This window comes from Neoarius graeffei, chromosome 1 (assembly GCF_027579695.1).
Source record: "Neoarius graeffei isolate fNeoGra1 chromosome 1, fNeoGra1.pri, whole genome shotgun sequence".
NCBI classification, from domain to species: domain Eukaryota; kingdom Metazoa; phylum Chordata; class Actinopteri; order Siluriformes; family Ariidae; genus Neoarius; species Neoarius graeffei.
In genome coordinates this window covers 54,791,351-54,816,594 of record NC_083569.1, presented here as the reverse complement: position 1 = coordinate 54,816,594, position 25,244 = coordinate 54,791,351, and the positions used below count along the sequence as shown (strand labels likewise).

The window sequence follows — 25,244 nt, the reverse complement described above, 5'->3', positions numbered from 1 at the left end:
AGTATGTGAACCTCTAGGATTAGCAGTTAATTTGAAGGTGAAATTAGAGTCAGGTGTTTTCAGTCAATGGGATGCCAATCAGGTGTGAGTGGGCGCCCTGTTTTATTTAAAGAACAGGGATCTATCAAAGTCTGATCTTCACAACACATGTTTGTGGAAGTGTATCATGGCACGAACAAAGGAGATTTCTGAGGACCTCAGAAAAAGCGTTGTTGATGCTCATCAGGCTGGAAAAGGTTACAAAACCATCTCTAAAGAGTTTGGACTCCACCAATCCACAGTCAGACAGATTGTGGACAAATGGAGGAAATTCAAGACCATTGTTACCCTCCCCAGTAGTGGTCGACCAACAAAGATCACTCCAAGAGCAAGGCGTGTAATAGTCGGCGAGGTCACTAATGACCCCAGGGGAACTTCTAAGCAACTGAAGACCTCTCTCACATTGGCTAATGTTAATTTTCATGAGTCCACCATCAGGAGAACACTGAACAACAATGGTGTGCATGGCAGGGTTGCAAGGAGAAAGCCACTGCTCTCCAAAAAGAACATTGCTGCACGTCTGCAGTTTGCTAAAGATCACATGGACAAGCCAGAAGGTTATTGGAAATTTTTTTTGTGGATGGATGAGACCAAAATAGAACTTTTGGTTTCAATGAGAAGTGTTATGTTTGGAGAAAGGAAAACACTGCATTCCAGCATAAGAACCTTATCCCATCTGTGAAACATGGTGGTGGTAGTATCATGGTTTGAGCCTGTTTTGCTGCATCTGGGCCAGGACGGCTTGCCGTCATTGATGGAACAATGAATTCTGAATTATACCAGCGAATTCTAAAGGAAAATGTCAGGACATCTGTCCATGAACTGAATCTCAAGAGAAGGTGGGTCATGCAGCAAGACAACGACCCTAAGCACATAAGTCACTCTACCAAAGAATGGTTAAAGAAGAATAAAGTGAATGTTTTGGAATGGCCAAGTCAAAGTCCTGACCTTAATCTAATCGAAATGTTGTGGAAGGACCTGAAGCGAACAGTTCATGTGAGGAAACCCACCAACATCCCAGAGTTGAAGCTGTTCTGTACGGAGGAATGGGCTAAAATTCCTCCAAGCCGGTGTGCAGGACTGATCAACAGTTACCGGAAATGTTTAGTTGCAGTTATTGCTGCACAAGGGGGTCACACCAGATACTGAAAGCAAAGGTTCACATACTTTTGCCACTCACAGATATGTCATATTGGATCATTTTCCTCAATAAATAAATGACCAAGTATAATATTTTTGTCTCATTTGTTTAACTGGGTTCTCTTTATCTACTTTTAGGACTTGTGTGAAAATCGGATGATGTTTTAGGTCATATTTATGCAGAAATATAGAAAATTCTAAAGGGTTCACAAACTTTCAAGCACCACTGTATATTATATATACATGCCTTAGATAATGCCTCTCTGAGGGCCATGTTGGGATGCTCCCAAGTTGAAGTAGAACCACGAAGCATTAGATCACCCCAATTACTCTTGTGTACTCTTTCAGTGCCATTGTGCTTTTGCCAGACAAAACTATACACAGAACATATTTGACAGGTGGCCTAACTCTAAAATCACAAGATACAAAAATGTACAGCAGTTCGTCTCGCTGCCATCAAAAAATGAAAATGTTTAAACCTCATGTAATATAGTCACGGAGGGTGTGTACATTCTTCACACCACATTAAGGAGGTGGGGATCCTTATAGACTGTGGAACAGAAATTTACCCAGTGTGTCTCCATCAATTTATTACGCATTGGAGTACAACCTTTTTTTTTTTAAACCATTATGGACATTCTTAGTCAAAGTGGTAGTGCAGACACCAGCCAAGTTAAAAAAAAAAAAAAGGCGTTGTAGGAAACAGATGTGGGACCATTTCCATGCATAGGAGGCAGTCCAAAAAAAAAAAGAGCTACAATAAAACTTTGTTGGCTGAAAAAATCTTTGATGCTGTCTACCTTTCTACAATAAAACAGTTTAACTGAACAGGAGGGGGATTTGAATAAGGAAGCAGGTATAATGGAAAATAAAATGCCTTACACATTTTCATGACTGACATGCAGAACTCCTACTGTACTCTTTCATCTTGAAAAGGGAAAAATCCTCTGGACATTCATCATATTGTTCATACTGCGGAGCCATGAACATTTGAATTATAGCACATCCTTGGAGCAGCTTTTGAAAAGTGATGCGTAAAGACAAGTTGTGTCTAAATCACTTAAATACAGTACAAGTTACCCAGAGGGAAATGGACCATCTACTATGTGCACATGTGTAAAAAAAAGAAGACAGAAAGTCTTCTTGAACAGCGCAGTGCCTACATGTTTTCCATGTATGTCACCTAATGACCTTGTTCTTGGATAAAAGAGTGCCATCATGTACTGAATTGATTAGAACAGACGTTTTAAGTGTGATTCACCACTGACTAAGGGCACTGATGCATTGCATCCTTGTTTAGCTTATACAGTTAAAAGGCACTCTGTTAGCATGTACATCCAGGGGATGCCAAGATTTGGGTTTATATATTCAAGGAAAAATAAATGAATCTGGCTAACAAAGGTAGCACTGTAACAACAAGGCAAGCGTGGAAGAGTAAATAATGAAACCAGGGATTTAGAGTTGTGAGAATACGTCCAAATGTTTGATAGGATGTGTGCAACGAACAGAGTAAGTAAAAAAGAATTCATCTTGTTTGAGTGGAAACTTGATGTCTGCTATAGCTGCTGTGGCTTTAGTATGACAGATGAGGTAAAACAAGTTGTTTGAGACAGTTATTAACAATGAAATGTCACTCATAAATTTCAGCCAGCAAAAGGACTGTGGGAAAATGTGTTAAACTCAGACTTTCTTTATACTATGATAATAAATCACCAAAAAAAAAGAAAAAAGATTTATTTTCATAGTTTAAACTGCAAATAAAACATTTGACGTGTATAAATATTTAATTGGGTATGAAATTTTCTGAGACCTCAGAGGTGGAAAAAATGCATTTTGGTCAAAACATTGTACGAGTAAACGCTAATTGGATTGCAAGAAAGCATTTAATGAATATGAGGGTTAGGCCAGTGACACAGTTTCCATGTAGCGCCTCACAGTCTTGAAGTCAAATCTTATTTCAGTCATCTGCCAGCAACCATAGTGCCCTGCTTGCCTCTGAGCTATTGAGAAGGTCTGCAGCTACAAATTCTCATGTTCTGCTAAGGATAATCATTATAGCCAAGCTGACGTAGTTTAAACAAGAGCGCACCAATGAGGCACAACCAAACTGCAGCTATAACTTTTAACTGTAACTAGTACTCATCACCTCTACAGCTCAGCTTTTATAGCAGATTGCCGATTTCAGGATGAAAATGAAATGGAATTCTTCTTTAATGTATTTTTAAACCCTAGCTTAGAAGCATTTGTAAAGACTGTGCTACTGACATCCTAAACTTATCCATTTTGTTAAAGTCATCTACTTAGGGCTGCAGTCAAGATCACCATTTCCAAGTCCAAGACAAGTCCAAGACCAGGATTAGCTGAGACCGAGTTAAGACTTATCAAGACAAGTGTTAAGGGAGTTGAGGTTATGTCAGGATCAAGTCCAAATGAAAGTGATACTCAGACCAGACTGTTGAAAATTATATCCCTCACCAAAATATTCCCATGCAGGGATTGGCCAAGGATGGCTCAATTGACATAAAATAGTTCCACCATTGATGAAGTGATGTATCTTGTGACATCAAAAAAAAAAAAAATGGATATGGTGTGAGTCAGTAATGGTATATCCTGGATACAGTATACCATGAACTGACATCACAATTTCAAGCTATATGGCCAACTCGAGCCACAGCTGTGGCTCTGCGAGCATTTCTGTGTGTGTAGATCTACATCTCATGATCCTGCCTACCGAGGCAGGCAATAGCATGGTACGTTGTACATGCACAGGTTGAAGGCCGCGCTGATGTAAAAAGCAAACATGGCTGCCTCCAGTGAGTTTATGCAGAGATTCAATCTTAACACTTTTAGTTTGGAATTTTTTGATGAGGGATATAAATCAAATATACCATGCACTGAGAGGCACCGTGAATTATCTATTCTCTTTGGTGACTGGCATAGAACTATTTTCTCCAGGGCTGCATCCCTCACAAAATAGTACTATACCAGTCCCTCAGTGCATGGTAGATATGATTACCATCAAAGCTTTTTAAGGCCACTCCTTTACCTCAGATAATTGACTTCATTCATACCAATGATTAGGCTATGTTTTCTACAAGAAGGAATTACTTGGGCTCGAAATTGACCGTAGGTGTGAATGTGAGTGTGAATGGTTGTGTGTCTCTATGTGTCAGCCCTGTGATGACCTGGCGACTTGTCCAGGGTGTACCCCGCCTCTCGCCCATAGTCAGCTGGGATAGGCTCCAGCTTGCCTGCAACCCTGTACAGAATATAAACAGCTACAGATAATGGATGGATGGATGGATGGATGGATGGATGGATGGAATTACTTGGTGTAAAACAATGTATATGCAAAAAGAAAAGACAATATGAACATTATTTACACACATTCTCAGTCAAGACCTAGACAGTGTTATTGAGGTCAATGTGCAACACTGTGACAAGTCCAAGTCAATACAGAAAACATCTTGAGACCAGAATCAAGTCCAAGACAGGACTCATGTCCTACAGCACTAAATATAATAACTTTTCATGTGTTCCTCTCTCTCTCTCTCTCTCTCTCTCTCTCTCTCTGTGTACACATACTGATTTTGTTACCACTAAAATAATCAAATGGACTCCAGTCATCAACTGGACTCTTATTAATAAAACCTCACACGAAACTTAAGTGGATTTAAGTGGACAGCAAATTTCCACGAAAAACTAAACTATGAGCAAAAGGATTAACTAACTTTATTGTGAAGGTAATTCACAATGGGTTGGTGTAGTGGTTAGCACTGTTGCCTCACAGCAAGAAGGTTCCAGGTTCGGATCTCATGGCCGATGGGGGCCTTTCTGTATGGAGTTTGCATATTCCCCTCATGTCTGCATGGGGTTCCCCCACAGTTCAAAGACATGCAGATTAGGTAAAATTAGGGTTCTAAAAGACAGTGCATACTTAGTGCCAGTCCCAAGCCCAGATAGATTGGAGAGGGTTGCGTCAGGAAGGGCATCCACTGTAGAACCTATGCTAAATCAAATATGCAGAACAGATTTGCTGTGGTGACCTCGAACGTACAAGAGCAGCCGAAAGAAGAGAGTGTGAAGATCATTCACAAAAGAGCCTTTTTCTCATTTCTATCACATACTTAAACTGGCCATTAAACAGTTTATACTATATGGCCAAAAGTTTGTGGACACACCTGACCATCACACCCATATTTTATATTTAATGACCCATTGCAAATTTTTCCCCCCTTTACTGTTATAATAAGCTCCACTCTTCTGGAAAGGCTTTGCACTAGTTTTTGGAGCATGGCTGTGGGGATTTGCCCATTCAGCCACAAGAGCATTAGTGAAGTCAGGCACTGATGCCCTTTAGTTCCAGTGAAGGGAAATTGCAATGCTACTGCATATAAAGACATTCTGTACAATTGTGTACTGTAGGAACAGTTTGGGAAAGGCCCACATGGGTGTGAAGGTCAGATATCCACAAACGTTTGGCCATATAGTGTATGTAAATGCAATTTGTTTTAGAATATGCTGTCCCTGTACAATTGTTGATTGTTTTTTAACCTGTTTTTCTTATGACTGGTTTTAGTAAAGATTGGGAGGAATCTCTGACTTTAAACTTTACAGCCTATATAGCAAGCATTTGAAGTTTCTCAGTGACTTTTCACACTCCTAACCGGCAAAGGGACAGTAACAATTTCCCTGTATGTTAAAGTCCACATGCAATGTTAGAATACAGATTTGCACAGGAAAATCATGTCAACGGAAGCTTTTCTTGTTCATTTGATGTGACATTTCTCATTCTCATTATCTCTAGCCGCTTTATCCTGTTCTACAGGGTCGCAGGCAAGCTGGAGCCTATCCCAGCTGACTACGGGCGAAAGGCGGGGTACACCCTGGACAAGTCGCCAGGTCATCACAGGGCTGACACATAGACACAGACAACCATTCACACTCACATTCACACCTATGGTCAATTTAGAGTCACCAGTTAACCTAACCTGCATGTCTTTGGACTGTGGGGGAAACCGGAGCACCCGGAGGAAACCCACGCGGACACGGGGAGAACATGCAAACTCCACACAGAAAGGCCCTCGCCGGCCCCGGGGCTCGAACCCAGGACCTTCTTGCTGTGAGGCGACAGCGCTAACCACTACACCACCGTGCCGCCGATGTGACATTTGTTGACCTAATCTGCAATGGCTGATATATAACAAGCTGTTTCCCTCCACAAAATGCACTGGATAAAAAAAAAAAATCACAGGTACACATGGAGATACTTTCATGTCATGAATACACTCTGGTCTTAATGTAGACAACTCTACAAATTAAACGTGAGAAGTTTTGATGTAGGACAAGGCACATGCCAAATAACAATAATACAATACTAAATGAGGGCGGCACAGTGGTGTAGTGGTTAGCACTGTCGCTTCACAGCAAGAAGGTCCGGGTTCGAGCCCTGTGGCCGGCGAGGGCCTTTCTGTATGGAGTTTGCATGTTCTCCCCGTGTCCGCGTGGGTTTCCTCCGGGTGCTCCGGTTTCCCCCACAGTCCAAAGACATGCAGGTTAGGTTAACTGGTGACTCTAAATTGACCGTAGGTGTGAATGTGAGTGTGAATGGTTGTCTGTGTCTATGTGTCAGCCCTGCGATGACCTAGCGACTTGTCCAGGGTGTACCCCGCCTTTCGCCCGTAGTCAGCTGGGATAGGCTCCAGCTTGCCTGCAACCCTGTAGAACAGGATAAAGCGGCTAGAGATAATGAGATGAGATGAATACTAAATGACAAACACTAAATGTTGCATGAAACAATGAGATTCAGTAAAACATAACAAAAAATAATATGCTCTTTTGGCGGCACGGTGGTGTAGTGGTTAGCACTGTCGCCTCACAGCAAGAAGGTTCTGGGTTCGAGCCCAGTGGCTGACGAGGGCCTTTCTGTGTGGAGTTTGCATGTTCTCCCCGTATCTGTGTGGGTTTCTTCCGGGTGCTCCAGTTTCCCCCACACTCCAAAAACATGCAGGTTAGGCTAATTGGTGACTCTAAATTGACCGTAGGTGTGAATGGTTGTGTGTCTCTGTGTCAGCCCTGCGATGACCTGGCGACTTGTCCAGGGTGTACCCCGCCTATTGTCAGCTGAGATAGGCTCCAGCTTGCCTGTGACCCTGCACAGGATAAGCAGTTACAGATACCGGTAATGTGCTCTTTTTAAATTTTTAATACTTTATTATCAAGTTCAGCTTGACGTATTTATCTACCACAATGCATTTGGTTACACAAGCATCCATATAAAATTTAAACAGCAAGCCATGAATGCAGTAGTATACATGGACTGAGCTGTTTAGTGATATCCAGCTGTAACTAGTAATCCAGTTTATGGTTAGCAGAAAATGCAGAAATTAAGTATGCCTTGTGCACGCTCATTAATGACTCTAATAAAAGCCAGGGCATGCATTCCTCAGCAACTTCTGAATGCAGAACGTATGTGGAAACTCAAATTCAGCAGCAGGCAGAGGGCCCAGCCTTCCCGCGCTCACTCTCTGACTTTCCCACCAGCACTAATCATCTGCTGCCCTCTGTTCCCCTTTTGCACATCACATCCCAGAGGAACATTAAACTCTCTCCCAGTGATCATTCTTGGCCGCACATTTGATTTCTGTTGTTCCATTAAAAAAAAAAAAGATACACCCCACTAAAAATGCCTGCTGCTTCCCTCTGGGATGTGTGTGACAGGGTACTGTATGTTTATAGGCAGGAGCCATCTGTAATATGTATGGCGGTCTGGGAAAACCTGACGGATGTTGCTATAGCTGAACTCTGACAAACAGGCATAAAAGGCAAAAAAAACTTATTTTTCCCTATCTCTACTTTTAAGAAATGCAGTATCATTCAGTATCATCTGAATGATACTGCATTGAAGAAATGCAGAATCAGTATAATCAGTATCAGTCAAAGGTTTGGACACCCCTACTCATTCATAAGTTTTTCTGTATTTTGACTATATTCTACATTGTAGAACAATACTGAAGCCATCAAAACTATGAAAGAATGTATGGAACAGATATGGAATTCATCTCATCTCATCATCTCTAGCCGCTTTATCCTGTTCTACAGGGTCGCAGGCAAGCTGGAGCCTATCCCAGCTGACTACGGGCGAAAGGCGGGGTACACCCTGGACAAGTCGCCAGGTCATCACAGGGCTGACACATAGACACAGACAACCATTCACACTCACATTCACACCTATGGTCAATTTAGAGTCACCAGTTAACCTAACCTGCATGTCTTTGGACTGTGGGGGAAACCGGAGCACCCGGAGGAAACCCACGCGGACACGGGGAGAACATGCAAACTCCACACAGAAAGGCCCTCGCCGGCCCCGGGGCTCGAACCCAGGACCTTCTTGCTGTGAGGCGACAGCGCTAACCACTACACCACCGTGCCGCCCCAGATATGGAATTATGTGGCAAAAAAAGTGTTAAAAAACAAAATATGTTTCATATTTTAGATTCTTCAAAGTAGTAGATGATGCTTTGCACACTATTGGCATTATCTTAACCAGATTCATGAGGTAGGCACCATCAAACAGTTTGATATCACACTTTGGTCAGTCTATCTAAAGATTTCCAAAACCTTCCAAGCTAAGTGCGATTTCCTCAGACAGTGAAAGTCACGATTTGATCAAAAAAAGTTGATAGCAAAGTGGCATAGTGAAAAGAACATAAGCTGAATTAATTCAGTTTGTGATCAGGATCTGTGTCGTTTCAATATTGAGATAGTTAACCTGGGCATTTACAGACCACTTAGATTATAATAGGGATTCTTTGTCAGATCTACTGTATAAAATCTGGGTGGCACGGTGGTGTAGTGGTTAGCACAGTCGCCTCACAGCAAGAAGGTTCTGGGTTCGAACCCAGCAGCTGGCAAGGGCCTTTCTGTGTGAAGTTTGCATGGTCTCCCTGTGTCTGTGTGGGTTTCCTCCGGGTGCTCCGGTTTCCCCCACAGTCCAAAGGCATGCAGGTTAGGTTAATATGGGACAGCCTTGGGTTGGGCTGCCCTTGAGCGAGGCACCTAACTCCCAACTGCTCCCCGGGTGCTGTTAGCATGGCTGCCCACTGCTCTGGGTATGTGTGTGCGCTCATTGCTCATGTGTGTGTGTTCACTGCTTCAGATGGGTTAAATGCAGAGAGAAAATTTCACAAGTGTGTGATGAATAAAGTTGTGCTTTCTTTTTTCCTTTCTTTTTAAAAATATAGGCTAAAACATGAAAGATTGTGGTGTCTGGAACATATCTGGAATGAATAGACAGGCTCTTGCTGCTTTTATTGCTTAATGTGGCAAATGATAGTGCATCATTTTAATGCAAGTGATTGTAGCTTTTGTTTGTTTGTTTGTTTGTTTGTTTTGGGGGTTGTGGCAGCGGGGGCGTGGTCAAGCATCGGTCTGTGACAGGAGGGTGGAGCCGGGGAAGGTGAGTGGCAGATTCGCTACACCTGACGGTAATTAACCTGTGTTTTGTGTGTGTTTTCCCAGTAAACCGCTCCCTATTTTAAGAGGCTGAGAGAGAGCAGAGGGAGCGCGACCCGGGAGTGGAGGCTGAGAGTGTGTCTGTGTGCTGCGAGTTCTTTTAAACTGAAAAGTTTATTAATAAAATACGCAGTTACTACCTCCAAACGTTGTCCTGCCGTCCTCTGTGCTCCACCCACGCATTGTCCGCGCTACAGTGGTGCCGAAACCCGGGAAAAGGTGGAGCACCAGTGCTACAGCTCCATGGAATCCTCCCCGTTCGCGGACTTGGTCCACGCCCTCGCCACGGCTCAGCAGAGCCAGCACCAGGCACTCGTCACGCTCCGAACGGAGCAGGAGCGCCGCTTCGAAGCCCTGGTGCTGGCTCAACAGGAAGATCGAGAGGCGTTCCGGCGGCTCCTCGCGTCGGCGGGGTCCACCAGCGCCCCGGCCGCGGGCCCGTCTCCCCTCACTGTGACCAAGATGGGCCCGCAGGACGACCCCGAGGCTTTCATCACCTTGTTCGAGCAGGTCGCCGAAGCCTCGGGGTGGCCGATGGAGCAGCGCGCGGCGCGCCTCCTCCCCCTCCTGACTGGAGAGGCGCAGCTGGCCGCATTACAGCTCCCCGCCGACCGCCGGCTGGCCTACGCTGACCTTCGCCGGGCCGTCCTCCAGCGCGTGGGGCGCACGCCGGAGCAGCAGCGCCAGCGCTTCCGCGCGCTGCGGATGGAGGAAGCCGGCAGCCCGTTCGCGTTTGGCCAGCAGCTCCGGGACGCCTGCTGGCGGTGGCTGAGGGCCGAAGATCGCGACGCCGAGGGAATCATCGACCAGGTGGCGCTGGAACAGTTCGTTGCCCGCTTACCAGCCGGAACCGCGGAGTGGGTCCAGTGCCACCGCCCGGCGTCGCTGGATCAGGCCGTAGGACTGGCGGAAGATCATCTGGCGGCTGTACCGGCGGCAGGACAACGGATGACATCGTCTTCTGTCTCCTCTCTTCTCTCTCTCTGTCTTCCCCCCCCTCTCTCTCTGTCTTCCCCCCCCTCTCTCTCTGTCTTCCCCCCCTCTCTCTCTGTCTTCCCCCCCCTCCTCCCGTGTCCCGTCCTCGCCCCATTCCCCCACCACGGAGGCGGGGGCCGGCCCCACCCCAGCCGGCCCGCCGCACCCGTGGTGCCCTCCCGTTTCTCCCTTCTGTGTCTGTCTCTCCCCCCCCTCAGGTGAGTGAGCCCCAGAACACAGTTGCAGAGGGGAGGCCCGGGCCGGTTTGCTGGCGCTGCGGGGAACCGGGCCACCTGCAGCAACAATGTGCAGCGATGGAGGTGGGGGCGGTGGTGCGGATCCCCGACGCGCCAGAGGCTGCCCTCGATCGGGCCGGAGCGTATCGCATACCGGTAAGTGTACAAGGGGCTACATATCAGGCGTTGGTGGATTCAGGCTGCAATCAGACCTCGATCCGCCAAAGCCTGGTGCAAGACGAGGCATTGGGGGGAGCACAAGGGGTGAAGGTGTTGTGTGTACACGGGGATATTCACAGCTACCCGTTGGTGTCAGTCCACATATATTTTAGAGGGGAAAAATCTATAGTGAAGGCGGCGGTTAATCCTCGCCTTACCCACTCTTTGATCTTGGGGACCGATTGGCCGGGATTTCGGGGTTTAATGGCACGCCTAGTAAAGAGTGGGTCCTGCCGGTTGACGGGGGAGGGTCCCGGTGTCGCTTTGGCTGGAGCGGCGGTCGCAGAGCCGTCTACGTCACCTCCGCGACAGGGGGAGGAGCCGCCGGCCCCTCCTCTTTCTATTGGGGAATCCCTCGTGGATTTCCCACTGGAACAATCGCGAGACGAGACTCTGCGACACGCGTTTGACCAAGTGAGAGTATCGATGGTCAAACGCTCCAGCCGAACGCCACCCCGTCCTTCCCCTATTTTTCCATTTTGAAGGATAGATTATATCGAGTGACGCAGGACACTCAGACGAAAGAGCGAGTCACCCAGTTATTAATTCCAAAGAGCCGCCGGGAATTGGTATTCCAGGCGGCCCACTTTAATCCCATGGCTGGACACCTCGGGCAGGATAAGACACTCGCCCGGATAATGGCCCGATTCTATTGGCCGGGGATTCGCGGCGACGTCCGTAAGTGGTGTACGGCGTGCCGCGAATGCCAGTTAGTAAATCCAGCGGCCATTCCAAAAGCGCCCTTGCGCCCCCTACCATTAATCGAGACCCCGTTCGAAAGAATTGGGATGGATCTCGTTGGGCCATTAGATCGGTCAACACGAGGGTACCGCTTTATATTAGTCCTGGTGGACTATGCAACGCGATACCCGGAAGCGGTGCCTCTTCGCAATATCTCAGCACGCAGTATTGCAGAGGCCCTCTTCCACGTCATCTCCCGGGTTGGAATCCCGAAAGAGATTCTGACTGACCAAGGCACCTCGTTTATGTCACGAACACTGAGCGAACTGTATGGGCTACTAGGTATTAAGCCGATCCGCACCAGCGTTTATCACCCACAGACGGACGGTTTAGTTGAACGGTTCAATCGCACCCTCAAGAATATTATTAAAAAATTCGTAAGTGAGGACGCACGTAACTGGGATAAGTGGCTCGAACCCTTGTTGTTTGCAGTGCGAGAGGTCCCCCAAGCCTCCACGGGGTTTTCCCCGTTTGAATTATTATACGGGCGTAAGCCGCGCGGCATCTTAGATGTTCTGCGGGAAAATTGGGAGGAGGGACCTTCACAGAGCAAAAACGAAATTCAGTATGTTATGGATCTGCGCGCAAAACTCCACACGCTCACCCACCTAACTCAGGAGAATTTGCGGCAGGCCCAGGAACGGCAAGTCCGCCTGTACAACAAGGGCACGCGCCTTAGAGAGTTCACTCCGGGAGAGAAGGTACTCGTCCTGTTGCCCACATCGAGCTCCAAATTAATCGCCAAGTGGCAAGGACCCTTTGAGGTCACACGGCGAGTCGGGGACGTCGACTACGAGGTTAGGCGAACGGACAGGGAGGGGGTGCTACAGATCTACCACCTCAATCTGCTGAAACTCTGGAATGAGGAGGTCCCCGTGGCGTTGGTGTCGGTAGTTCCTGAGAAGGCGGAGCTGGGGCCGGAGGTCCCCAAAGGGTCATTGGCATCACGTACCTCTCCGGTCCCCTGTGGAGACCACCTCTCCCCGACCCAACTCGCGGAGGTCGCCCAGTTGCAGGCCGAGTTTTCGGATGTGTTCTCGCCCCTGCCCGGTCGCACGAACCTCATAGAACACCACATAGAGACGCCCCCGGGGGTGGTAGTGCGTAGCCGCCCTTATAGACTACCCGAACACAAAAAAAAGGTGGTTCGGGAAGAACTTCAGGCCATGCTCGAAATGGGCATCGTCGAGGAGTCCCACAGTGACTGGAGCAGCCCAGTGGTCTTGGTTCCCAAGGCCGACGGGTCGGTCCGGTTCTGTGTGGACTATAGAAAAGTCAACGCGGTGTCTAAATTCGACGCATACCCAATGCCTCGTATTGATGAGCTGCTCGATCGACTAGGCACGGCTCGCTTTTACTCGACACTGGATTTGACGAAGGGATATTGGCAGATCCCCTTGACTCCATTATCCCGAGAGAAAACGGCCTTTTCCACACCGTTCGGCTTACACCAGTTCGTCACACTTCCGTTTGGGCTGTTTGGGGCGCCCGCTACGTTTCAGCGGCTGATGGACCGAGTCCTCCGGCCGCACGCCACCTATGCGGCCGCGTACCTAGACGACATCATCATTTATAGCAATGACTGGCAGCGGCACCTGCAACACCTGAGGGCCGTCCTTAGGTCGCTGAGGCGGGCGGGACTCACTGCCAACCCGAAGAAGTGTGCGATTGGGCGGGTGGAAGTACGGTATCTGGGCTTCCACTTGGGCAACGGGCAGGTGCGTCCCCAAATTAATAAGACTGCAGCGATTGCGGCCTGCCCGAGGCCCAAGACCAAAAAGGGGGTGAGACAGTTCCTGGGGCTGGCTGGCTACTATCGTAGGTTTATACCTAATTATTCGGACGTCACCAGCCCGCTGACTGACCTCACTAAAAAGGGGGCACCAGATCCGGTCCAGTGGACGGAGCAGTGCCAGCGGGCTTTCTCTGAGGTAAAGGCTGCACTGTGTGGGGGGCCACTCTTACACTCCCCTGACTTCTCTCTCCCTTTTTTGTTGCAGACGGATGCGTCGGACAGAGGGCTGGGGGCCGTTTTGTCCCAGCAGGTGGAGGGGGAGGACCGCCCAGTCCTATACATCAGCCGCAAGCTGTCAGTGCGTGAGGGGCGCTACAGCACCATTGAGAAGGAGTGCCTGGCGATCAAGTGGGCGGTCCTCGCCCTCCGTTACTACCTGCTGGGGCGCTCTTTCACCCTCTGTTCGGACCACGCGCCCCTCCAGTGGCTCCACCGCATGAAGGATGCCAACGCGCGGATCACCCGTTGGTATCTGGCACTCCAACCCTTCAACTTCAAGGTGGTCCACAGGCCGGGGGCGCAGATGGTCGTGGCGGACTTCCTCTCCCGTCAAGGGGGGGGGGAGTCGGCTGCGGGCCGGACGGGCGCCCGGCCTGAGTCGGGCGGTGGGGGTATGTGGCAGCGGGGGCGTGGTCAAGCATCGGTCTGTGACAGGAGGGTGGAGCCGGGGAAGGTGAGTGGCAGATTCGCTACACCTGACGGTAATTAACCTGTGTTTTGTGTGTGTTTTCCCAGTAAACCGCTCCCTATTTTAAGAGGCTGAGAGAGAGCAGAGGGAGCGCGACCCGGGAGTGGAGGCTGAGAGTGTGTCTGTGTGCTGCGAGTTCTTTTAAACTGAAAAGTTTATTAATAAAATACGCAGTTACTACCTCCAAACGTTGTCCTGCCGTCCTCTGTGCTCCACCCACGCATTGTCCGCGCTACAGGGGTTTTTTGGGTTTTTTTTTTTTTTGCATTTACTATTCACCAGATTCATAGAAAAACAGATTAAATCTAAAACCTTTAAAGTCAAGAAAGCTAAGAACCCTTAATCTTCCAAAGACCCCTTGAAGAAACTGAGTGCATTTCTGTCTTTTTTTTTCTCTCTCTGAATCTACAGTATGTGCACTTATGAGCTCTCATATATTTCTGAGCAAGTTAAAATCTTTTTTTTTTTCTTTACTTATTCTTATTAAACTAAAAAAAATCACTTGTGGACAATTTTTGATGAATTGAAACTCATGATGACAATACAGAAACCACAATAAAAGCAAACAAAACATGAACATATCCTCACTGCACTAATGTTTTTCACATGAAAAAATCTCTTTTGAGTTACTCATACTATAGTGTTTGGCCTGAAACAATGTACAATATTAGTTTTATTTTAGAACACAATAATAAAGAGATCAGTTACTCCTGTTATTAAATCAAAAGCAGACTTTCTAAACTATCATCCCAGCTTTCATCTCATAATAGAGGAAATTTTGTCATATTCATAAGGACTGCTGTGATAGAACTTGTTGATTGTTCATAAAAAGTAGTTTGTCTTTCAGCCGAAAGAGGACTGAAGGTTCAGAGTCAAATATTCATATTGATTGAATTATTGTTGTTGTTGTTGTTATTATTATGCATAACTGTGGGAAGGGCGGCACGGTGGTGTAGTGGTTAGCACTGTCGCCTCACAACAAAATGGTCCTGGGTTCAAGCCCAGCGGCCAGCGAGGGCCTTTCTGTGTGGAGTTTGCATGTTCTCCCCGTGTCTGTATGGGTTTCCTCTGGGTGCTCCGGTTTCCCCCAAAGGCAGGGCAGGTTAGGCTAATTGGTGGCTCTAAATTGAGAGTGATTGGATGTTTGTCTCTGTGTCAGCCCTGTGATGACCTGGTGACTTGTCCATGGTGTACCCTGCCTCTTGCCCATAGTCAGCTGGGATAGGCTCCAGCTTGCCTGTGACCCTGTAGGACAGGATAAGCAGCTACAGATGATGGATAGATAACTGTGGGAAGCCCTTATTTCTTCATCAGGAGGAAGACTGTGATCCATAAATTATAATTACAGATGTCAAATAGTCTCATTTTTGGAAATTGCCCAGGTCCATTTGTCAAAACAATGTCTTAATATAATGACAGACTTTGAGAAGCATTTTACTGTGCTTTATCAGCCATGGGATATTTAAAAGGGACACGTTCCCTTTAAAAGTTCACTAATTAGTGGATCTCCACATCCAGTGGCATATTATGGTGGCATGATAAATCAGGAGATTATAAAATCAGACATAACCAGCTTGCACAGAAAATCGAAACTTTCATTTACTCATTCATCTTCAGTGACCACTTTATCCTGGTCAGGGTGGATCCACAGCCTATCTTAGGAACACTGGATATGAGGCAGGACTACACCCTATATGGAACACCAGTCCATCTCACACACACACACACACACACACACGGTCACCAATACACTTACCAGCATGTTTTTGGGAAGTGCAAGATTTAATAACTTGGAGGAATCCCACATGGACACTGGGAGAATAGACTGTATGTAACGCCACACAGACAGTTACTGAGCTCAAGATCGAACCAGGGACTCTGGAGCTGTGAGGGAACAATGCTACCTGATGTGCCACTGTGCTATTGTTAAATTTGCTTACATTCCATTAAGGTGATCACACTAGTTAAAGTTTTGGATTACTGATCAGCAGGTTGTGAATTTAATCCAAACATTGCCAAGTTGCCAGGGTTACATGCACAAGCAAGGCTGTTTGTCCATACACTGCTCAGGGAAGGCAAATCACAGTGGTGCTTGAAAGTTTGTGAACCCTTTAGAATTTTCTATATTTCTGCATAAATATGACCGAAAACATCATCAGATTTTCACACAAGTCCTAAAAGTAGATAAAGAGAAGCCAGTTAAACAAATGAGACAAAAATATTATAATTGGTCATTTATTTATTGAGGAAAATGATCCAATATTACATATCTGTGAGTGGCAAAAGTATGTGAACCTTTGCTTTCAGTATCTGGTGTGACCCCCTTGTGCAGCAATAACTGCAACTAAACGTTTCCGGTAACTGTTGATCAGTCCTGCACACCGGCTTGGAGGAATTTTAGCCCATTCCTCCGTACAGAACAGCTTCAACTCTGGGATGTTGGTGGGTTTCCTCACATGAACTGCTCGCTTCAGGTCCTTCCACAACATTTCGATTGGACTAAGGTCAGGACTTTGACTTGGCCATTCCAAAACATTAACTTTATTCTTCTTTAATCATTCTTTGGTAGAACGACTTGTGTGCTTAGGGTCGTTGTCTTGCTGCATGACCCACCTTCTCTTGAGATTCAGTTCATGGACAGGTGTCCTGACATATTTTCCTTTAGAATTCGCTGGTATAATTCAGAATTCATTGTTCCATCAATGATGGCAAGCCGTCCTGGCCCAGATGCAGCAAAACAGGCCCAAACCATGATACTACTACCACCACCATGTTTCACAGATGGGATAAGGTTCTTATGCTGGAATGCTCTCATCTGTCCACAAAACATCCACAAAATCTTTAGCAAACTGCAGATGAGCAGCAGTGTTATTTTTGGAGAGCAGTGGCTTTCTCCTTGCAACCCTGCCATGCACACCATTGTTGTTCAGTGTTCTCCTGATGGTGGACTCATGAACATTAACCTTAGCCAATGTGAGAGAGGCCTTCAGTTGCTGAGAAGTTACCTTGGGGTCCTTTGTGACCTCACCGACTATTACACGCCTTGCTCTTGGAGTGATCTTTGTTGGTCGACCACTCCTGGGGAGGGTAACAATGGTCTTGAATTTCCTCCATTTGTACACAATCTGTCTGACTGTGGATTGGTGGAGTCCAAACTCTTTGGAGATGGTTTTGTAACCTTTTCCAGCCTGATGAGCATCAACAACGCTTTTTCTGAGGTCCTCAAAAATCTCCTTTGTTCGTGCCATGACACACTTCCACAGACATGTGTTGTGAAGATCAGACTTTGATAGATCCCTGTTCTTTAAATAAAACAGGGTGCCCACTCACACCTGATTGTCATCCCATTGATTGAAAACACCTGACTCTAATTTCACCTTCAAATTAACTGCTAATCCTAGAGGTTCACATACTTTTGCCACTCACAGATACATAATATTGGATCATTTTCCTCGATAAATAAATTACCAAGTGTAATATTTTTGTTTCATTTGTTTAACTGGGTTCTCTTTATCTACTTTTAGGACTTGTGTGAAAATCTGGTGATGTTTTAGGTCATATTTATGCAGAAATATAGAAAATTCTAAAGGGTTCACAAACTTTCAAGCACCACTGTATATGCATACAGTATCAATCAAAAGTTTGGACACATCTACTTATTCATAGTTTTTTTTCTGTATTTTTACTGTTTTCTACATTGTAGAACAATACTGAAGACATCAAAACTATGAAATTACACATGGAACATCTATGGAATTTTATAGTAAACAAAAAAGTGTTAAAAAAAAAACAAAATACATCGCCTATTTTAGATTCTTCAAAGTGTCCAGCGTTTACCTTGATGCTGCTTTGTATACTATTGGCATTATCTTCACCAGCTTCATGAGGTAGTCACCTGGAATGATTTTCAATTACCAGGTGCCTCGTCAAAAGTTAATTAGTGCAATTTCTTGCCTTCTTAATGCGTTTGAGATCAAACAGTAAATAGTAAATAATAAAAATACAGTAAATAGTCCTATTCCACAACTGTAGCAATCCATATTATGTCAAGAACCACTCAACTAAGTCACACATTAAGTGTCTTTTAATTAATAAAAATAAAGAACAACCATTGAATTAGAAGGCGTGTCCAAACTTTTGACTGGTACTGTATGTATACTGTATATATACACACTGTATAACAGTCCTCAGTGAAGGACCATTATAAACACTACTCTTTGTCTTTATATATCACCTGCACATGTTGCCATTTAACACTCTAGACTTATTTATATTATCCATTATTAAATAATCTATTTGTTTGGTGAGTATTTTTTTTTTCTTGCAACATGATGATTTTACTAGAGTAACCCTGTGTCCGAAATCACTCACTACTCACTATGTCATGGACTATTTAGTGAGTTTGCCATTTTTTAGTGCTGTCCGAATGTATAGTGAGAATTATTACACCCTATACAGTGCACTCATAGTATCCCACAATGCACCGTGAAAAGTAGTGTACAACTGATGGTCACTAACCAAGCAATATAGTATACCATCATGCATTGCGGTCGCTCTGAAAGAAAAAGAATGTGTGTTGGGGTGAATGGACGGAGGAAGAAACACATTATAAATGGACAGTCAAGTACAATTAAAGAATAGAAAAAAACTAAACTAGAATAAGACAGATAAAATACAAGAATAAAAGTTACAGTGCAGAGCGAAGAATTAATCAAAAGCCTCAAATTTGGCTTAATAAAAGGCAGCGGCAAAGAAGAAAGTATTCAGCCTTGATTTATAAGAACAGAAAGATGCAACAGACACAAAGTACTTTGTATTTATTAATGTAGGAAATATGCTCAGTATAATATGTATTTATTACAAAAATACATGCTTGTATTTATCATTTTGAAAACCCACCAGTCGACTGATCTGGCACGTTTTAATTGTGCGACAGCAATGACATAAATAACGGCACGGCGGAGTAGCGTCCAAAAGCATTTCTTCATTTTACCAATGAGCTCACTATATAGTCCTCTGTATAGAATTCCTGCGATAGTGAGTAGGGCGTAGTGAATGAGTGAGTGATTTCGGACACAGCCTAAGTGTTGTACTGTATATGCTAAAGCTTGAGCTTTGATGTTGCACTGCGTTCTCAGGCAATGTGTCACTTGGACAGAACAGTTATTTTATAGCAGAACAGACTTTCCATCACACCTGTGTATCAGCTGTGCCAGCTTTCGCACCCTAATTCATCTCAGCAATAAGAATACTGTACATGCTGTTGTAAATGTTTGTCGTTTGCTTGGTCTGGAAAAGCACAAACTTAACTGGACACAGATGTTTCAACTGAGTGAGTGGTTTAGCAAATATGTGTTAACTTCGAGACTATCTGTCGATCTCACGGTTTTTGAATAGTTACAAATCTAAATGTGTTTCAACAATAAATCTTTCTATCATTTGCTTTAATCTAAAACAGATTTATTACGCTTGCATAAGGAAATATTTTCCCTGTACTCAATTGTCACTATTAGGCCAGGCAGTTTGTAATGAGTTTTAGGCATATTTCTTCCCTCATATACACTTATGGATTACCATCATGATAGATAACAGGAACTGAATGTTTAAATGGCTCTAAGGATAGCGAATGCTAACACATTTTCATGGTATTTGCAATTTTAAATATTTTGATTTTTAATCCTCAGGGTGATGCAGGGTCTTCTGCAGCTGGCATTAAGGTAAAACTTACTCCTGAATTTGATCAATCTTTTGGTTGTGATTACTGTTTGACAATTGTCTTATCTATCTATCTATCTATCTATCTATCTATCTATCTATCTATCTATCTATCTATCTATCTATCTATCTATCACACTCACCACTATTTTATTCATGTCATCATTTGCCTTATGGTTTCACTCTGTGTTACAGGGTGAACCAGGTGAACCAGGACGAAGTGGGCAAAAGGTAAAACAACACAAGCTAAACGTGGCTCAAAGACCAAACTCCCTGTTTTTTGCTAAACTTTTTTTTAACAAAATGTAAAATTGAGATCATACATTTGAGATAAAACATTTTCATTAGCATGCTGTTTATATCTCATCTCATCTCATTATCTCTAGCCGCTTTATCCTTCAACAGGGTCGCAGGCAAGCTGGAGCCTATCCCAGCTGACTACGGGCGAAAGGCAGGGTACACCCTGGACAAGTCGCCAGGTCATCACAGGGCTGACACATAGACACAGACAACCATTCACACTCACATTCACACCTACGGTCAATTTAGAGTCACCAGTTAACCTAACCTGCATGTCTTTGAACTGTGGGGGAAACCGGAGCACCTGGAGGAAACCCACGTGGACACGGGGAGAACATGCAAACTCCGCGCAGAAAGGCCCTCGCCGGCCACGGGGCTTGAACCCGGACCTTCTTGCTGTGAGGCGACAGTGCTAACCACTACACCACCGTGCCGCCCGCTGTTTATATCATGTTTTGAAATTGTGTTCATGTCAGAGCACTGTTTGCCTTCCGATAACTATAACTTGCGTTGCACTAAGGAAGAATCCAGGCAGAAAGTGGACATCTTTGCGAGCTCTACTACCAAACACTCCCCCCCCATCAACACCATTACTGAATATTACATTACAGTCATTTAGTTTATTTATTTCATGCTGTTTCACACTGTGCTCTATAACTGGTACTGATTTCTCATGAAAGAATGAAATAATCTATGCTGAATAATTCATCCAAGTGAAATTAAGTAAGACTTGGAGAGGAGCTATTTCTGTGGAGAATAGTTCATCATATTTTCAACACTTCATGGAGATGCAGTGGAAATGTGCAAGTCTCAATCTGTCGCCTGAGATCTGTTTTGAAAAACGTTCCTACTTACATTCCCTATGCGTATTAATTTTAATAGAGCATGAATGCCTAACTAACAATGAAAGTTTTTTTTAATGATATGTTAATGCTTTTGAAGACTCAGCTTTTCTTCACCACTTTCTCATGATTTACTTAGCCTCCAGTGCAATAATTATAGACCAATGTCTGTTGAGAACCATAACAGTGACTTTAGAGATAAGAATGAGTCACCACAGAATTCAGAAATGTGGTCTATTATCCACTTTGCATGCATGCTAAACATAATTCAGTTTGAACATGCTGGTTGACAAAATGACCAAGGGGATTGCAATTCCTGAAAATGTGCACAAGATTTCCATGGAAGTCACCCAACTGAAACATCCTTAAACGCCCAATTCTGTTAGCTTCCACAACAGCGAACTGATGATTGTCACGTTGGTCAAAACACAGAGGTCTGATTTAGTGGTGTAGTGGACAGTGAGTGAAACCTTTAGTGGTTGAGCTGGTTTTCCAGGCTCAGGGCCAGGAGTGGAGGCTTAGCTTGGTTTGGCTGTAATTTCTTGCACTTTTCCTGTGTAGGGAGAACCAGGACTTCCAGGGCTGCCTGGACTTCCCGGAATAAAGGTAAATGTTGCTGTGTCTTCATCCATAAAACTTCTCAATTTGGCGCAGTAAAATCACTAGTGATGAATTGACTCCTATATAGTTAGAAATAAATTGTAGAAATCTGATTTAGTTCTGTAGGAGTTAATCCTGGTGATTTAACTGTACACCCATTCCCATAATCCACCTACACAGCAGCCTAACACCAGTCCATGACTCACTGCAGTCTGTTGTACTTGTGGCAGGGTGTCTATGGCTTGATCACACTTATTTTGTCATGGTTGACTAAATTCCTTAGATTTATGTGTGGAACTAGTGAGGATAAAGACATAACTTGGATGCGAGCTAACATCTTCTGTTTTGCAATCAATCATTGATGCAGTTCAAGCAACAGAACAGGCTTTAATAGACACAGATTCATGTGTAGACATTTTCTCACTTCCAGTTTACCAGTAATCCACCAGATACTGTGTAAAGACATCTCTCACCACTGGGGATGGAGTTTTAATGCATACTTTTAGTGTTAATTAATTCTATTCCTTCATGCTTTAATACAGCACTTTGCTTGAACATTATAACGTGAATGCAGGCATGAGATGATGCTTATGGCTATTTTGTTTTGTTTGGCTGCACCACTTTGTTGTATGCTTGAAACCTGCTGGTCTTGTAAAAATACTTGCCATTTTTATAACCCGCTTACTTAAGGGCTTACAGCTTTTGGATGCTAACACTGTTTTGTTATGTAAATTCAGACAAACATTTCACATGCTGAACCCAACATGTGTAAAAATCTCTCATCATTGACAAGATGACAACATACCAACATACCAGTGTATAGTACAGGGTGACTTAATGTGAGCACATGACTTACATTTAATAACTTAATTTCTGTTGTTTTATCATTAGAAATGCAAAAGGGATGATGAACATATACAGACTCCACTTTTTTTAACGATGCTATTCTCACACTCCTATTTCTGATGTCTCTTGTTTAATAGTCACTTTTCATTTACATTATAGGCATTTAGCAGACGCTCTTATCCAGAGCGACGTACAACATACCCAGAGCAGCCTGGGTAGCAGTTGGGGGTTAGGTACCTTGCTCAAGGGCACTTCAGCCATTCCTGCTGAATTCAGCCATTCAGCCATTTTCTAATAATGCAAATAATTTACCAAAGAAATATCAATATTTCATTTTCCAGTCATTTTTTCAAACCTAAAAGTGAGAAAACACACATAATTTAAACACATGGTTCTTTGGTTTTGTACAACATTATGGAAAAATGAGCTGTTTTTATTCCCACCAAATATATTTCTTATTTCTCTCTTTCTTGAAATAACTAACACGTACAGCTTTTGTTTAAGGAAGCATCATTCTGTTCCAGTTGTGTGAAAATATGAGCAGATAGGTTTGTCTGCACTGGGTGAAAAAAAAGTCCACTCATGCAATTTGGAAATTTGTGCAGTGAAGTAAATTTATTGCAGATGATTTATTGTGGCTATGGCCATCACTGGGTCAGGAAGTGAACAGTTATGATTGGCTTCCTTCAAATCCTGCCCTCACTCTCCAAGTAGCAGACATGGGTCACAACAGGCCTGAAGCAAGTGCATTTAGCACAATTTTTCTCTGTCAGAGACCTACCAGCTTCTTATGTTTATAGGAATCACTTTCTGTGCAGTCTGTTCATCAGAATAGGAAGAAAAAAGCAGATTTGACACACAATGCTTTAAAAAAAAAAACCTTCCCCTCAAAAGCCATTTATGTGTATTGATATTTTTGACATCAAGCCCAGGCTGTGTGCCTCACTCACCCACACACTCATGTTTATCAATATTCTCCACAGGGGGGAGCTATAAGCAATGAGCGTTTGGTGCATAACTGTAAAGGATGAACCCATACCAGCTGTTTCTCATCAGTCTTCATATGTTTTCAGTCTACACTTATTAAATTTTACCCTAATCTACAGTCTTGCATTGTGCGTCCTTGTGTATTTAAATGTACTCTCTTTGGAAGTGATAAGAGCATAGATGTGATGTTCATACAGTAGCTATACGTTTTAGATGCTCAAAAAGTCTTACTATCAGATTCATTAGTTTTACAACACTTCCTCCACCACAGGGTGAACCTGGCTTTCTCGGCCCTCAGGGAGAGCCAGGGCTGCCAGGACTACCTGGAACCAAGGTGGGTAAATAAACATTTACATGCACACAATTAAACCGTACAAATGAGTGAGTCTGTGCTAAATGGTGCACATTTAATTTGATCTTTTGCTGCTGTGATTTATTCTGTGGTTACTCCTGGACTGCACACTTATCCTGTGCAAAAGAACCAGTTCTAAATTTCAAAAAATGAGGTCCACTGTTCAGAAATATCCCATTATATAATAAGCGATCATCAGTATATATTTTATAATTAATGCAGTGTTCTGACTAAAGCAATATTTTTTGTGGTTGGACCGTGGCAAAATCAGTGCCCAATCATTATCTGTTAATTTAGTTTCCATGTTCCACGTGTTTTAGGTTTAACATAGGATGCCTGTGTGAGAGAAGTTTTGTGAAAAACTGTGAGGTAACTGTGTGCAAACAAAAAAACGTTACATTACTGAAGTGAGGATGTCCGACTGCGGGTCAGTCATATGGTTCCACTTGGCCCTCAGTTGATTCTTAAAGAATCACGTAGTGCAGTGTGCTTGGACAAAATATTTAAAGCTAGCCTTCAAAAGAAGGATTAGAAACTACAAAGGCTGTGTCCAACTTCCTACACTTATAAAATAGTCCTATAAATACTTAAAGAATCTTCACTTCTTTAAAGGGTACTACTTGAAACCAACTCTGACAGAGAACATACACAGAAACTGACTTCCCCAAAGAGACAGATCAGTGAACACACTAGGATTCCAATTCATTTTTCCCCCAAGATTGTAATTTTTTTTTTACAGTGTCTTGCAAAAGTATTCATCCCCCTTTGTGTTTGTCCTGTTTTGTTGCATTACAAGCTGGAATTAAAATGGATTTGGGGGGGGGGGGATTAGCACCATTTGATTTACACAACATGCCTACAACTTTAAAAGTGCAAATTGTTGTTTTATTGTGACACAAACAATAATTAAGATTAAAAAACAGAAATCTGGGGTGTGCAATGGAATTCATCCCCTCAAAGTCAATACTTTGTAGAGCCACCTTTTGTTGCAATTACAGCTGCAAGTCTCTTGGGGTATGTCTCTATTAGCTTAGCACATCTAGCCACTGGGGTTTTTGCCCATTCCTCAAGGCAAAACTGCTCCAACTCCTTCAAGTTAGATGGGCTGCATTGGTGTACAGCAATCTTTAAGTTATACCACAGATTCTCAATTGGATTGAGGTCTGGGCTTTGATTAGGCCATTCCAAGACATTTAAATGTTTCCCTTTAAACCACTCCAGTGTAGCATTAGCAGAATGTTTAGGGACATTGTCC

General features: G+C 44.1%; 1 protein-coding gene across 1 annotated transcript in view; it reads left to right on the top strand.

Moving 5' to 3' along the window:
* LOC132887957 (collagen alpha-1(XXV) chain) overlaps positions 1–25,244 on the top strand; it is a 344,762-nt gene that overhangs the window by 283,245 nt on the left and 36,273 nt on the right. The window contains exons 16-19 of the mRNA XM_060923795.1: positions 20,032–20,064; positions 20,258–20,293; positions 21,766–21,810; positions 23,909–23,971. Coding sequence (XP_060779778.1) covers positions 20,032–20,064; positions 20,258–20,293; positions 21,766–21,810; positions 23,909–23,971 — 177 coding nt within the window. The remainder of the gene's footprint in view (positions 1–20,031; positions 20,065–20,257; positions 20,294–21,765; positions 21,811–23,908; positions 23,972–25,244) is intronic.